General features: G+C 69.4%; 1 protein-coding gene across 1 annotated transcript; it reads right to left on the reverse strand.

Moving 5' to 3' along the window:
* Positions 1-219: 219 nt before the first annotated feature.
* On the reverse strand, positions 220-9,769 carry PRKAG3 (protein kinase AMP-activated non-catalytic subunit gamma 3). Its single transcript, XM_045032765.1, has 10 exons — positions 9,668-9,769; positions 9,378-9,459; positions 8,826-8,884; positions 8,206-8,251; positions 6,686-6,740; positions 6,005-6,131; positions 2,759-2,924; positions 2,360-2,397; positions 1,944-2,090; positions 220-342 (listed from the first exon to the last, which is right to left on the reverse strand). Exons 1-10 carry the CDS (start codon positions 9,746-9,748, stop codon positions 226-228), a joined length of 918 nt encoding a protein of 305 aa, XP_044888700.1. The 5' UTR covers positions 9,749-9,769; the 3' UTR covers positions 220-225.
* Between the last annotated feature and the right edge of the window lie 5,344 nt (positions 9,770-15,113).

Genomic DNA, 15,113 nt, shown 5'->3' on the forward strand with positions numbered 1-15,113 from the left:
CCGGACGTGGCGCCGTGTGAGGCCAGGACCTGCTGCTGCAGAGCAATACAGACCGGCAGCGCCGGCCGGGCGGGGGTCCCAGGAGTGTGCCCCCCCGGCCCGCGGGGGTGGCGAGGCGCCCGCGAGCGGCAGGGAGGGGGGAGGCCGAGGGCTGAGCCTACCTGAGCCGGCGAGAAGCGGAGGAAATGGAGGGTACGGATGGAGAAAGGACGGAGCGTCGCGGGCTTAAGAGTTAAGAGCATCGATACCTGCGGGCGAGAGGACCAGGGCCTGCAGGATGTCGGAGAGGGAGACGATCCCCCGCAGCGCGTTCTTCTCGTCCACCAGAACCAGGCGATGGACCTGCCGCCCGAGCGAGACCCGTGTCAGCCTCACCCGCGGGGCCAGGGCGGGCAGGGAGCGGGCATCGTGAGGGGATGGGGGTCAGCCAGTGGGGCTGGGTCAGAGGGGGTACGTGGGGGGATGGGGGTCAGCCAGTGGGGCTGGGTCAGAGGGGGTACGTGGGGGGATGGGGGTCAGCCACTGGGGGCTGGGTCAGAGGGGGTGTGTGAGGGGAATCGGGGTCCGTCAGTGGGGGCTGGGTCAGAGGGCGGGTGTGGGGGGATGGGGTGTCCATCAGTGGGGGTTGGGTCAGAGGGGGTGTGTGGGGGATTGGGGTCAGTCAGTCGGGGCTGGGTCAGAGGGGGTGTGTGAGGGGAATCGGGGTCAGTCAGTCGGGGCTGGGTCAGAGGGGGTGTGTGGGGGGATGGGGGTCAGTCAGTCGGGGCTGGGTCAGAGGGGGTGTGTGGGGGGATGGGGGTCAGTCAGTCGGGGCTGGGTCAGAGGGGGTGTGTGGGGGCATTGGGGTCAGTCAGTGGGGGCTGGGTCAGAAGGGATACGTGGGGGGGATCAGAATCAGCCAGTGGGAGCTGGGTCAGAGGGGGTGTGGGGGGGATGGGTGTCAGTCAGTCGGGGCTGGGTCACTGGGGTTATATGGCAGTGGGTCGGGGTCAGCGAGAGCCCGTGGGAGGGGACAGATCACTGTCGGGGGTCACAAAGGGGGTGAGCCCCCCAAGGAGCTGCCAGGGGGCCGGGGCAGTGCTGGAGTCTGGGGGGAGGGACACATGAAGCCGAGCGGGAGCACAGGCGGACGCTCAGGTGGGACCTGGGTCCAGGGGCCCCCCCAGGCCTGGCTCCGGAGGCCGGGAGCAGGACCCGAGGCGGGGGCAGGGCCCCCTCCGCCCTGGCCCCGGAGGCCGGGAGCAGGATCCGAGGCGGGGGGCAGGGCCCCCCCAGGCCTGGCCCCGGAGGCCGGGAGCAGGATCCAAGGCAGGGGGCAGGGGGCAGGGCCCCCCCAGGCCTGGCCCGGAGGCCGGGAGCAGAATACGAGGCGGGGGGCAGGGAGCAGGGCCCCCCCAGGCCTGGCCCCGGAGGCCGGGAGCAGGATCCAAGGCAGGGGGCAGGGGGCAGGGCCCCCCCAGGCCTGGCCCGGAGGCCGGGAGCAGAATACGAGGCGGGGGGCAGGGAGCAGGGCCCCCCCAGGCCTGGCCCCGGAGGCCGGGAGCAGGATCCAAGGCAGGGGGCAGGGGGCAGGGCCCCCCCAGGCCTGGCCCAGAGGCCGGGAGCAGGATCCGAGGCGGGGGGCAGGGCCCCCCCCAGGCCTGGCCCCGGAGGCCAGGAGCAGGATACGAGGCGGGGGGCAGGGAGCAGGGCCCCCCCAGGCCTGGCCCCGGAGGCCGGGAGCAGGATCCAAGGCAGGGGGCAGGGGGCAGGGCCCCCCCAGGCCTGGCCCGGAGGCCGGGAGCAGGATACGAGGCGGGGGGCAGGGAGCAGGGCCCCCCCAGGCCTGGCCCCGGAGGCCGGGAGCAGGATCCAAGGCAGGGGGCAGGGGGCAGGGCCCCCCCAGGCCTGGCCCAGAGGCCGGGAGCAGGATCCGAGGCGGGGGCTGGTCCCCCCAGCCCTACCTGCTCCTGCACGATGCGGTCGATGACGTCGCCCATGGTCTCGTGGGGGTGGCAGGTGAGCACCCCCTCCAGGCAGAGCGTTCGCCGCCGCAGCGCCTCCCGCACGCTGATGTCCAGGTTGTTGTAGGTTTTCTGGGCAGCCAGGTGCTGGGGGCAGGGGACAGACGGGCGCGGTCAGGGCCCGGGCACAGCTCCGGAGATGCCAGCCCCCTTGTGTGAGACGGGGGTCAGCCCCCCTGTCCCTGCCACCCCACAGCCCGAGCCCTCACTGCCCCCCTAAGCTCCTGCCCTGTGGACCAGCCGCCAGGCTCCGCCCCAGAGGCGGCTGCACTGTGGTGGTGGGGAAAGGATCCCTGCCCGGCACTCGGCGAGGGGCGGTAACGGCCCAGCGATCCGGCCCCGGTGCTGATACTCACGATCACGTCGAACCTGGAGTACAGGCCCACGACCTCCCCTGGAAGGAGAGAGCGAGAGAGCCGGGGTCACTGGCAGGGCGCTGGGGGCACGGGGGGTCAGACGGCAGCCGAGGCGTGGTGGGGACAGTGGGGCGCGAAGGGGGATCCCAGGAGCCCCGGTTCCTACAGCGATTCCGGGAGCGAGCCGAGGGTCGGGGAAGACAAGGGCGGTGCCGGTGCGGGGTGGGCACGGCCCAGCGGGACGGGGGGACGGGACAGCGGGTGCTCAGGATGGCTGTGGGTTGGGGGACCCAAGGAGGGCAGCGTGAGGCGCCCCGAGGGGGGACCCTGGGGGCGGACCGGGACCAGGGAGGTCAGGGAGACGGGCTGCCTGGCCTGCCCTGGGGTCTCTGCCCGTACCGGCTTCGTTTGTGACGGGCAGCGCCGACACCCGGCGGTCGACGAAGGTCTCCAGGGCCATGTAGACGGGCGCCGTCTCCAGCACCTTGGCCACGTCCCGGAAGGTGCCCACGCCCAGCTCCTGGATGGTTCTCTGCAAGAACCGCGGCCTGGGCAGCATGGCCCCCTGCGGCGGGAGACGGGCAGCGATCGGGGGCAGCTCCGGGCACACGCCCAGGGCTCTGCCGCCGGCAGGGCCGGGGCTCGGGTGCCTTCCGGGCTCACGCTGGCCCCACTGCTGGGCCCCGGCTCCCTCGCGTCAGGCCAAGGCAGAGCCCCCCAGCCACGGCACAGTGCAGCCAGCGAGCGCGTCAGCATGTGCTAGGCACACACGCCCCGCACACCCCCTGTGTGCACGCACAACCCGCACGTACACCCCACACACCCTGTGTGCACGCACAACCCGCACGTACACCCCACACACCCCCTGTGTGCACGCACAACCCGCACGTACACCACACACACCCTGCGTGCACGCACAACCCGCACGTACACCACACACCCCCCCTGTGTGCACGCACAACCCGCACGTACACCACACACACCCTGCGTGCACGCACAACCCGCACGTACTCCACACACCCCCTGCGTGCACGCACAACCCGCACGGACACCACACACACCCTGCGTGCACGCACAACCCGCACGTACACCACACATCCCGTGTGCACGCACAACCCACACGTACACCACACACACTCTGCGTGCACACACAACCCGCACGTACACCACACACACACTGCGTGCACGCACAACCCGCACGTACACCACACACACCCTGCGTGCACGCACAACCCGCACGTACACCACACACACACGCTGTGTGCACGCACAACCTGCACGTACACCCCACACCCCCTGTGTGCACGCACAACCCGCACGTACACCACACTCCCCCTGCCTGCACGCACAACCCGCACGTACACCACACACCCCCTGTGTGCATGCACAACCCGCACGTACACCACACACACCCCCTGCACGCACAACCCGCACGTACACCCCCACACACCCCCTGTGTGCACGCACAACCCGCACGTACACCACACCCCCCCTGTGTGCATGCACAACCCGCACGTACACCACACACACCCTGCGTGCACACACAACCCGCACGTACACCACACACACACTGCACGCACAATCTGCACGTACACCCCACACCCCCTGTGTGCACGCACAATCCGCACGTACACCACACACACACACCCTGTGTGCACGCACAACCCGCACGTACACCACACACACCCTGCGTGCACGCACAACCCGCACGTACACCACACACCCACCCTGTGTGCACGCACAACCCGCACGTACACCACACACACCCTGCGTGCACACACAACCCGCACGTACACCACACACCCACTCTGTGTGCACGCACAACCCACACGTACACCACACACACACCCTGTGTGCACGCACAACCCGCACGTACACCACACACACCCTGCGTGCACGCACAACCCGCACGTACACCACACCCCCCCTGTGTGCACGCACAACCCGCACGTACACCCCACACACACCCTGTGTGCACGCACAACCCACACGTACACCACACACCCCCTGCGTGCTTGCACAACCCGCACGTACACCACACACCCCCGGCGTGCACGCACAACCCGCACGTACACCACACACCCACCCTGTGTGCACGCACAACCCGCACGTACACCACACACACACCCTGTGTGCACGCACAACCCGCACGTACACCACACACCCCCTGTGTGCACGCACAACCCGCACGTACACCACACACACACCCTGTGTGCACGCACAACCCGCACGTACACCACACACACACTGCGTGCACGCACAACCCGCACGTACACCACACACACCTTGCGTGCATGCACAACCCGCACGTACACCACACACACACTGCACGCACAACCCGCACGTACACCACACACCCCCTGCGTGCACGCACAACCCACACACACACTGCATGCACAACCCGCACGTACACCCCCCACACACCCCCTGTGTGCACGCACAACCCCCACGTACACCACACACACACCCTGTGTGCACGCACAACCCGCACGTACACCCCCCACACGTCCCCTGTGTGCACGCACAAGCCGCACGTACACCACACACACACTGCGTGCACGCACAACCCGCACGTACACCCCACACACACACACACTCCGTACATGCACAACCCACACGTACACCCCCCCACACACACTGCATACACGCACGTACACCACACACACACTGCGTGCACGCACAACCCGCACGTACACCCCACACACACACACACTCCGTACATGCACAACCCACACGTACACCCCCCCCACACACTGCATACACGCACGTACACCACACACACACTGTGTGCACGCACAACCTGCACGTACACCACACACGCACTGCATACACGCACGTACACCACACACACACACACACACTGCGTGCACAGACAACCCACACGTACACCCCCACACACACACTGCACACACAACCTGCACGTACGCACACACATACTGCATGTACACACACACACTGCATACACACACGTACACCCACCCACCCACACTGTGTACACACATGTACATACACACACTGCACGCACAACCTGCACATACAGCTCACACACACACACATTGCATACACACACAACCTGCATGTACACCTCCACACACACACTGCATGGACACACAACCCGCACATACACCCCGCACACACAATCCGCACGTATACACACACCCCCCACACACTGCATACACACACAACCCGCATGTACACCCTCACCCACCCACACACACTGCATGCACACACAAAGCACCCCGCATGCTCCCTGCATGCACACACCCCATGCACACCTGCAGCAGGCGTGCGGCCCTTCACACGCACAACAAACGCCTGCATGTAGCACGTGGGGGGCTGCAGGCGTGTGCCCGTTTGCACCCGCTGCACGAGTACCCTCCCCCCCGTACACCTCCAGCCCCCCTGCCCAAACGCAGACACCTCTCGACACTCACTGTGCCCAGAGCGACCCACGGCCCCGTCTGCCTGCACACAGCAACCCTCCCCCCGCCCCGGCCTGCGCCAGCCCCCAACACAGGCCACACACACCCCCCGCACCAGCCCCTGGGCACCGCAGCCACTGCAAGGTCGCTGCCCACACAGCGGGCGGGGCTGGCTCAGCAATGCAGGGGGGCACTGATGCCCCCCAGCCGCCCCCCCACTCACGAAGATGTGCAGGAACTTGAGGATGCGCTTGTGCGTCAGGATGTGCAGGACGTTCCCGGACACGGGCTCCATCACCGGCAGCCGGTGGATCCGGTTCTTGATCAGCTGGTAGACGGCGTCGAAGAGGCTGGGGGAGACCGAGGCAGCGATTGGGGGGGGGAGGGGGGCTGGAGAGCCTTGGGCAGGAGCTTCAGGGCCCTCTGGAGTGATACCAGGGAGGGGGGGCTCCAGGGGTCTGCTGCTCCCCCCGGCCCCCTCGCCCCAGCCTCCCCCCCCAGCTAGCCCGGTGCTCTGTTCTGCCAATTGGGGCGTTCTGGGCCTGCCCCTGCCAGCCCCCCACCCTGCCCCCCATCACGCCCGGGCTCGGCTGCCCGGCTCAGCCCTGGCAGACCAAGGGGAGAGCAGTGGCCTGGGGACCCGGACGCCTGGGTTGTTTCTTGGCCTCATCCCCCAACCGCCCACCCAGCTCTCCTCACACCCCCCCCAGCCCCACCCCTTGGCTCCCCTGTGGGGGCAGCCCCCCACCCGGGCTCCCACCCGGACCAGCCTGGCTCTAGGGTTTGCGGCAGCCAGGCCCTGGCAGGCTCCGTCTGCAGCGGCCACTGGGGCTGCAGTGGGGGCCGTCGGCCCAGAGACAGGCACCCCCCTCGGTGCCCCGCCATGGGGCTGGGGGGGATTTACCTGTCATCGGGGGAGATGGAGACCAGGGGCTTCAGGGAGCCTTGCAGATAAACCTCTGGAAAGGAAGCAGAGGGGGTGATCTGGGGGGCTGAGGGGGCGGGGGAAGGGGGGTGATCTGGGGGGCTGAGGGGGCGGGGGAAGGGGGGTGAGCTGGGGGGCTGAGGGGGCAGGGGGAAGGGGGGTGATCTGGGGGGCTGTGGGGGCAGGGGAAGGGGGGTGATCTGGGGGGCTGAGGGGGCAGGGGGAGGGGGAGTGAGCTCGGGGGGCTCACGGGTGCGGGGGAAGGCGTTGAGCTGGGGGGCTGAGGGGGCAGGGGAAGGGGGGTGAGCTGGGGGGCTGAGGGGGCAGGGGAAGGGGGGTGAGCTGGGGGGCTGAGGGGGCTGAGGGGGTGGGGGAAGGGGGGTGAGCTGGGGGGCTGTGGGGGCTGAGGGGGTGGGGTCAGGGGGGGCATCTGGGGGGCTGAGGGGGCGGGGGAAGGGGGGTGAGCTGGGGGGCTGAGGGGGCTGAGGGGGTGGGGGAAGGGGGGTGAGCTGGGGGGCTGAGGGGGCGGGGGAAGGGGGGTGATCTGGGGGGCAGAGGGGGCTGAGGCGGTGCGCGAAGGGGGGTGATCTGGGGGGCTGAGGGGGTGGGGGAAGGGGGGTGAGCTGGGGGGCTGAGGGGGCTGGGGAAGGGGGGTTGAGCTGGGGGGATTTGGGGACGTGGGAAGGGGGGGAGAGCTGCCGGCTGAGGGGTGGGGGAAGCGGGGGTGAGCGGGGGGGCTGTGTGGGCGGGGGAAGGGGGGTGAGCTGGGGGGCTGAGGGGGCTGAGGGGGAGGGGGAAGGGGGTGAGCTGGGGGGCTGTGGGGGCGGGGGAAGGGGGGGTGAGCTGGGGGGCTGTGGGGGTGGGGGAAGGGGGGTTAGCTTGGGGGCTGAGGGGTCTGAGGGGGCGGGGGAAGGGGGTGAGCTGGGGGGCTGAGGGGGTGGGGGAAGGGGGTGAGCTGGGGGGCTGTGGGGGCGGGGGAAGGGGGGGTGAGCTGTGTCGCTGTGGGGGCGGGGGAAGGGGGTGATCTGGGGGGCTGAGGGGGCGGGGGAAGGGGGGTGAGCTGGGGGGCTGAGGGGGCAGGGGAAGGGGGGTGAGCTGGGGGGCTGAGGGGGCTGAGGGGGCGGGGAAGGGGGGTGAGCTGGGGGGCTGAGGGGGCGGGGGAAGGGGGTGAGCTGGGGGGCTGAGGGGGCAGCGGTGCAGCCCTAGACGTTAAGAACTTAGGCCGGGGGCGGCCAACTTGAGCCCGAGCTGGAGGCAGAATTTCCCGACGGACGTCGCCAAAGAGCCGCAGTAACGTCAGCAGCCCCCCAGCCGCTCCCTGCCCCCCGGCTCCAGCGTCTCCCCCTCCCGCCCCGCCCCGCTCGATCGGGGCAGCCCCCCGCCGGGGACCAGGGCCCGGGGCGGAGATCAGGCCTGGGGAGGGTCTGGAACTCCCAGCGCCCCCTGCACCTCGCAGGCCCTACACCCCCCCCGCCCCCCGCCCCCCGTCTTCAACCCACCTCGCCAGGTCTCGATTTGATGCTCCTCCAGCTCGTAGATCTGCACCTGCGGGGCCGGGACAGGGGGTGAGGCAGGAGGCCGGGGACAGGAGGCAAACGGGGACCTGCTGGGGGGCTGCCTCTGGCCCGGGGCTGCCATTGGCTGCGCGGCTCCCAAGGGGGACTTCAGCAGGGAGGCAACGCGGCCCCCCCTCGGCGTCAGCTGGCCGCTCGGGCCCCAGCGGCTCTGCCGGCGCCACGCGCCACGCGCCACGCGCCACGCCGGGGAGGCAGAGCCCAGAGGCAGGACGCACCCAGGGCCTGCCAGAGCGGCTCTGCCCACGGGCCCATCTCGCCCGGCGTCCTGTCTCCTCCCGTGGCTGGCCCCAGCCGGCCGGCTCTGCCTCTCGCACTAACACTGGGCCAGCTGCGGACGGGGTCCCCTCCCGGCTCCCCCCTGCTCCCCACACCAGGAGCTCAATGGCCCCAGCACGTGCCCCGCGGGGTAACGTCCTGCCTGCCCCTCTTCCCGCCCCACAAGCGGCCCCTGAGCCCCCTCCCCGCCTGCTGGGGAAGTCTGAGCTGGGGGGAGCCGCCCCCAGCAGGGCAGGGCAGGGCAGGGCAGGGCCTGGCCAGCTCACCAGCGGGGACCGGTAGTAGCGGTGCAGGATGTTGATGAAGTCCGTGATGGTCAGCATCCCTGGCGGGAGAGACAGGCAGGGTCAGTGGGGGCAGCCGGCTGGGGGCACCACGGCCATTCCCCAGGGGCCGGCTGCCCCCAGGGCGCGCTCCGGCTGGGCTGCGGCACCCTCAGCTCCCCATGCAGCGCCCCATGGCCTGCTGCCCCTGCCCACTCCCACGGCCCATTCACGGCTTGGCCTCTCCACGGAGCCAGAAACAGGGGCCACTTGCCGGCGGCTGCAGCACCGCTGGCTCCATGGGCGCCAGGCCAAGCGGAGAGGGGCGGTGGAACTGGCCAGGAGTAAACCCAGGCCGGTGCCAACAGTGCCCTGGAGCAGGATGGGGTCTGTGCCACGCTGGGCACCGGGGGGGGGGGTGTCGCTGAGATCCCTGCGGCTCCAGCAGGGCTTGGGCATCCCAGCGCAGGGCCCATGATGCAGCCGCCCCTGTTCTGTGCCATCGCGACGAGCCGGGGCTGCCTGGCGCGGCCTCGCTGCCCCCGCGACACTCACCCACAAAGCACTGCTGCCGGCTGTCCCAGAGGGGGGCGGCCCGCACCCCATTGGCCACCAGCGCCAGGAAGGCCTTCTTCATCTGCAAGCCGAGCAGAGGGGCCGTGAGCCCACCGGGGGGAACGACGGGGCAGTGTCCCCATTCGCCCCCCACCCTGCCTCACGGGGCTCCGGGGCTGCTTGGGATGGAGGGAGGGATCGGCCCAGCTGCAGCCCAGGGCCCCTCGCCCCACCTGCCCCCAGCCCCTAACACTCAGGCCAGCCCCATGGCCCAGCCCCTCAGGGCTCACCTGCAGCGTGGTGTCGAACACCAGCAGCTTGGAGCTGGTGGGGACAGCGGCGTAGCAGGGGTGATTCCTCAGGAAATGCATGTAGGGCTCGGCCTCGGGGCCCTGGAACGCGGCTTCTGGGCACAGCGCCGAGATGGCGGCGGGCAAAGGGAGGCTCCTGGTGTCTGACTCCACGGCCTCCGCATCGGTGCCAGTGTCGCAGCCAGCCTGCCTGGCCTCGGTGCTCGCGCTGGAGCCTATCACCCGGGCATCGGAGCCTGCAGCCTTGGTACCGGAGCCCATCACCCCGGCATCGGAGCCTGCAGCCTTGGTACCGGAGCCATCACTGGAGCTCATCACCCGGGCATCGGAGCCTGCAGCCTTGGTACCGGAGCCCATCACCCCGGCATCAGAGCCTGCAGCCTTGGTACCGGAGCCCATCACCCCGGCATCGGAGCCTGCAGCCTTGGTACCGGAGCCATCACTGGAGCCCATCACCCCAGCATCAGAGCCTGCAGCCTTGGTACCGGAGCCCATCACCCTGGCATCAGAGCCTGCAGCCTTGGTATCAGAGCCCATCACCCCGGCATCAGAGCCTGCAGCCTTGGTACCGGAGCCCATCACCCTGGCATCGGAGCCTGCAGCCTTGGTATCAGAGCCATCACTGGAGCCCATCACCCCGGCATCAGAGCCTGCAGCCTTGGTACCGGAGCCCATCACCCTGGCATCAGAGCCTGCAGCCTTGGTATCAGAGCCCATCACCCCGGCATCAGAGCCTGCAGCCTTGGTACCGGAGCCCATCACCCTGGCATCGGAGCCTGCAGCCTTGGTATCAGAGCCATCACTGGAGCCCATCACCCTGGCATCGGAGCCTGCAGCCTTGGTATCAGAGCCATCACTGGAGCCCATCACCCCGGCATCAGAGCCTGCAGCCTTGGTACCGGAGCCATCACTGGAGCCCATCACCCCGGCATCAGAGCCTGCAGCCTTGGTTCCGGAGCCATCACTGGAGCCCATCACCCCGGCATCAGAGCCTGCAGCCTTGGTACCAGAGCCATCACTGGAGCCCATCACCCTGGAATCGGAGCCTGCAACCTTGGTATCAGAGCCATCGCTGGAGCCCATCACCCCAGTATTGGAGCCTGCAACCTTGGTATCAGAGCCATCGCTGGAGCCCATCACCCCAGCATTGGAGCCTGCAACCTTGGTACCAGAGCCATCACTGGAGCCCATCACCCTGGAATCGGAGCCTGCAACCTTGGTATCAGAGACCATCACCCTGGTATCAGAGCCTGCAGCCTTGGTACCAGAGCCATCACTGGAGCCCATCACCCTGGAATCGGAGCCTGCAGCCTTGGTACCGGAGCCCTTGCTGGAGCCCATCACCCTGGCGTTGGAGCCTGCATCCTTGGTATCGGAGCCCATCATCCTGGCATCAGCGCCTGCTTCCCTGAGATCTGGATTTAGGTAGGAACCTAGTGGGGCGAGGTCACACGCTGGGACTCCATCCCCACAGGCCTGGGGCGGGGTGATGGGCAGACGTGGCACCAGGGGCCCCCACGGCCCTTCCCCCTTTGAGAAGCTGGCACCTCACTTTGCCCCAGCCATTCCTGCCCCAAACGCCCACAGCCGGCCGGGCCATGGGCTGCATGTGCCAGGCCCCAGCCCCGAGTTCGGGGCGCGGCCCAGTGTCAGGTGCGTCTCAGCCCTGTTTGCGACCGAGACACCCCAGGGATGTATCTGGGGCCCAGGGTGGACACTGACTCTCCAGCTGAGTCAGGAAGGGTCAGCCCCCCCCCCCCCCCCCGCCCGGAAAGGAAGGGCTGAGCCGAGGGTCACGGCGTCCTCGCGGGCCTAGGGAATTGGTGGGAGACGCACCTGGGCTCGGGGCAGCGTCAGGCCGAGTGGGTGCAGCCGCTCTGGTGCCTTTAATTAGCTGGCTAACCAGTACTGGGGGGAGGGGCTGCAGGTCAGGAGGGAGGGGCATCAGCTGAGCAGTACTGGGGTGTGGGGGGACCCCAGGGCTGGGCTAGCAGGGGCTGCGGGTCGGAAGTGAGGGGCACCGGCAGAGCTGCGGGGGGACCCCAGGGCTGGGCTAGCAGGGGCTGCGGGTCGGGAGTGAGGGGCGCCGGCAGAGCAGCGGGGGGACCCCAGGGCTGGGCTAGCAGGGGGCTGCGGGTCGGGAGTGAGGGGCACCGGCAGAGCTGCGGGGGGACCCCAGGGCTGGGCTAGCAGGGGCTGCGGGTCGGGAGTGAGGGGCACCGGCGGAGCAGCGGGGGGACCCCAGGGCTGGGCTAGCAGGGGCTGCGGGTCGGGAGTGAGGGGCACCGGCAGAGCTGGGGGAGCCCACGGCTGGGCTAGCAGGGGCTGCGGGTTGGGAGTGAGGGGTGCCGGCAGAGCTGCGAGGGGACCCCAGGGCTGGGCTAGCAGGGGCTGCGGGTCGGGAGTGAGGGGCACCGGCAGAGCTGCGGGGGGACCCCAGGGCTGGGCTAGCAGGGGCTGCGGGTCGGGAGTGAGGGGCACCGGCAGAGCTGCGGGGGGACCCCAGGGCTGGGCTAGCAGGGGCTGCGGGTCGGGAGTGAGGGGCACCGGCAGAGCTGCGGGGGGACCCCAGGGCTGGGCTAGCAGGGGCTGCGGGTCGGGAGTGAGGGGCACCGGCAGAGCTGCGGGGCTGAGGAGCGATGCATTCGCTGCACAGATGAGTGAAGCTGCTCAGCCGGGCAGTGCCCCCCGCCGGCCCCCTACCCACCTGTTTCCTCTGAGCAGAGCCGTGTGGCCGGCGGCCGTACCTGGGGGGAGAGAGAAACCGGTGGGACGGGAGCAGGAACAAGAGCCAGGCCATGTGTCTCCAGGAGCCTAGTGCCCAGGGGCCCTGCCAGCGCAGACCTGCCCATCACCGTGGCATCGGGGCCTGGCAGGTGCCAAGCCCACAGGGGCAGCAGGCCCCACCCCAGCACAGGCCCCGTTTGCTGAGGGGGCAGCACTGGGGCAGTGGGGGAGGGGACCCGGTGGAGTCTGGGGTCTGAGCAGCTCAGTGGCCGGACCAGCGGTTCCCAGGGGGGCCGAGCCCCCCACCAGGAGCCCCCCCATTGGGAGCGACGGTGCCTGGCCCCTGGCACTGCCCGAGAGGCCACGTCCGGCCCCAGAGCCGCAGTCGCTTCATGCTGACCCCAAAGGGGCCTGGCCCCGGGGAGCCGCTGCAGAGTCCCTGGAGGGCACAAGGGGGCGCCCCAGGGCAGGTGTGAACAGCGCTGGGGCAGGTTCATGGCACGTTCCCCAGCCCCTGGAAACTGAGCCCGGGGGTGGGGGGGAACCACAGACCCCCCCCCCAGAGACACCCCCAGGCACAGACACCCCCAGGCACACACAGACACCCCCCCAGAGACACTCACAACCCCATAGACACCCCCCCAGACATGCCACAGAGCCCCCCAGACCCCCCCACACAGACACGTCCCCAGACACATCACAGAGACACCCCCCTCATAGACACGCCCCGGCACCCCCCCCCAGACACCCCTCGGCGCACACACTAACCCAGACACACGTACGCCGGAGAGGCCCGCGGCTGAGCTGCCCCACAGGGCAGAGGGAGGCCGCTGGCTGGGCACCTGGCTGGGAGCCAGGACGCCTGGGTTCCCTTCCGAGCTCGGGGGGTGGGGGGCTGGGAGCCAGGACGCCTGGGTTCCCTTCCCAGCTCAGGGGGTGGGGGGCTGGGAGCCAGGATACCCGGGTTCCCTTCCCAGCTGGAAGTGGGGGGCTGGGAGCCAGGACACCTGGGTTCCCTTCCCAGCTCGGGGGTGAGGGAGGGTGGGAGCCAGGACGCCTGGGTTCCCTTCCCAGCTTGGGGGGGAATGCACCAGCTCCCGTCTTGTGCCCTCCCGGTGCAAGGGGCGAGCCCAGCCCAGATCCCTGCCTCCCGCGGCCCTTCCCCATCGCGCTGCGTAGCTGGGACTGGCCCATGCACCTGGCTCCAGCTGGTGGCTGGCTCAGGGACGGGCAGTGGTGCCCGACGCCCACGTTCCCCCAGCTCAGACCGGAGAACCCAGAACCAGCCCTTGGGGAAACCAGCACGTGGGCTGCTCCGTGCCCCCGGGCAGGGCCAGGCTGCCCCACGGTGCTTAGCGTCGGGCACCGAACCACCATCCCTTCCCCCAGAACCGCTGCCCCCCGGCAGGACCCCAAGAAACCCGGCTGGTTCTCCCCAAATCGAAGGCTTTAATCCTCTGATTTTCTCTATTTCAAAAAAAAACAAAACACAATGGTCAGGAACCAGACACTCCTGAGCAACCCTACAATAACAACCCCCTGAGCACCAGTGGCCCTGCAAAGATCCCTACCCTAATAACACAGTGTGCACAGCCAGCAGCAACAGCAACCCCAAACTGACAGTGTGTAAAGACCAGGGCTTACAAGTAACCCTACAATAACAAACATGGCTCAGTATCCAACCCAAATCCAGCTCCTGCCAGCAAGCAACCCTACGCTAACAAAGCAGCGTGCGCAGCCCAGCCCTTTCTAGCAACCTACGCTAACAAGCCACCATGCACATCCGGGCTGCCCTAGGAAACCCAAGCCCAGTGCTCACAACCAGCCCGACAACCAAAACCCAGCCTGGCGCTGCGGGGCACCCTACCATACCAGAGCCGCCCGGCACCACCGGGTGTCAGGTTCCCGCTGGCTGTGCTTTTGTGCCAGACCGGTGCCAAAGGCAGCGTAAACTCAGCCGAGACGGGACTCGCAGCTGGCAGCCTGGAGCGCCTGCCCCGGGGAACCGGCTGGGCACCGCCGCAGGGCAGGGGGCAGCAGCTGGGGGTGACGGGTAGGGAAGGGGGGTGGGGAGAAGCCAGGGCGTGGCAGCAGGGGCAGGAGGGGTCCCGGGGGTGGAGGTGAACGCTGGTCTTGCAGGGCTGAAAGGAAGCCGGAAGTCGGTGGGTGCAGTTTGGGACAGGAAGTCCCCCCCGCTCGCTCCGCAGGCTGGCACGGCTGCAGGAGGGGCCCAAGGCAATCCCCTCTCCAAGGCCCCTCCCCGGCCGCCCCCCGGTTTCCTCCCCTACCTGCCGCGCAGCCGGGGCCGTGAGCTGCTCCATGCCCGTCCCCGCGCCAGCGCTGCTATTCTGGGCCTGCCGCTCGCGCCCCGGCCCCGGCAGATTGAGTGTCAGGCCTGGCACCCGCACAGCTGGGACGGGGCGGCCTGCCAGGCACTCAGCGGAGACGCGCTGGAGCCGGCTGGAAGGGCCCGCGGGGTGACGACCCCTGTCGGGGCAGCGCTGCTCAACAGACGGCCCCACGGACGCTGCCCGGGCTGCGGGGAGCCCAACGAAACAGACCCCTGAGCTAGAGACCTGCCCCCCACCCCCCGGCATGGGGCCTAGCCCGGGAACTGCAGGCAGACAGACAGACAGGGGCAAAGGGCAGAATTTGAGCTCGCCGGGTGCCCGGCTCCGGGGTCCAGACGGGCTCTCCC

This window comes from Mauremys mutica, chromosome 10 (genome assembly GCF_020497125.1).
Source record: "Mauremys mutica isolate MM-2020 ecotype Southern chromosome 10, ASM2049712v1, whole genome shotgun sequence".
NCBI lineage: Eukaryota > Metazoa > Chordata > Testudines > Geoemydidae > Mauremys > Mauremys mutica.

Excerpts from the sequence above, each read along its gene's own strand:
- PRKAG3 (XM_045032765.1), bottom strand. The coding sequence starts at position 9,748 with ATGCATTTCCTGAGGAATCACCCCTGCTACGCCGCTGTCCCCACCAGC. Across the intron at positions 8,885-9,377 it reads CCGGCAGCAGTGCTTTGTGG|GGATGCTGACCATCACGGAC; the intron begins GTGAGTGTCGCG and ends CTCTCCCGCCAG. Across the intron at positions 6,741-8,205 it reads TCAAATCGAGACCTGGCGAG|AGGTTTATCTGCAAGGCTCC; the intron begins GTGGGTTGAAGA and ends CTTCCTTTCCAG.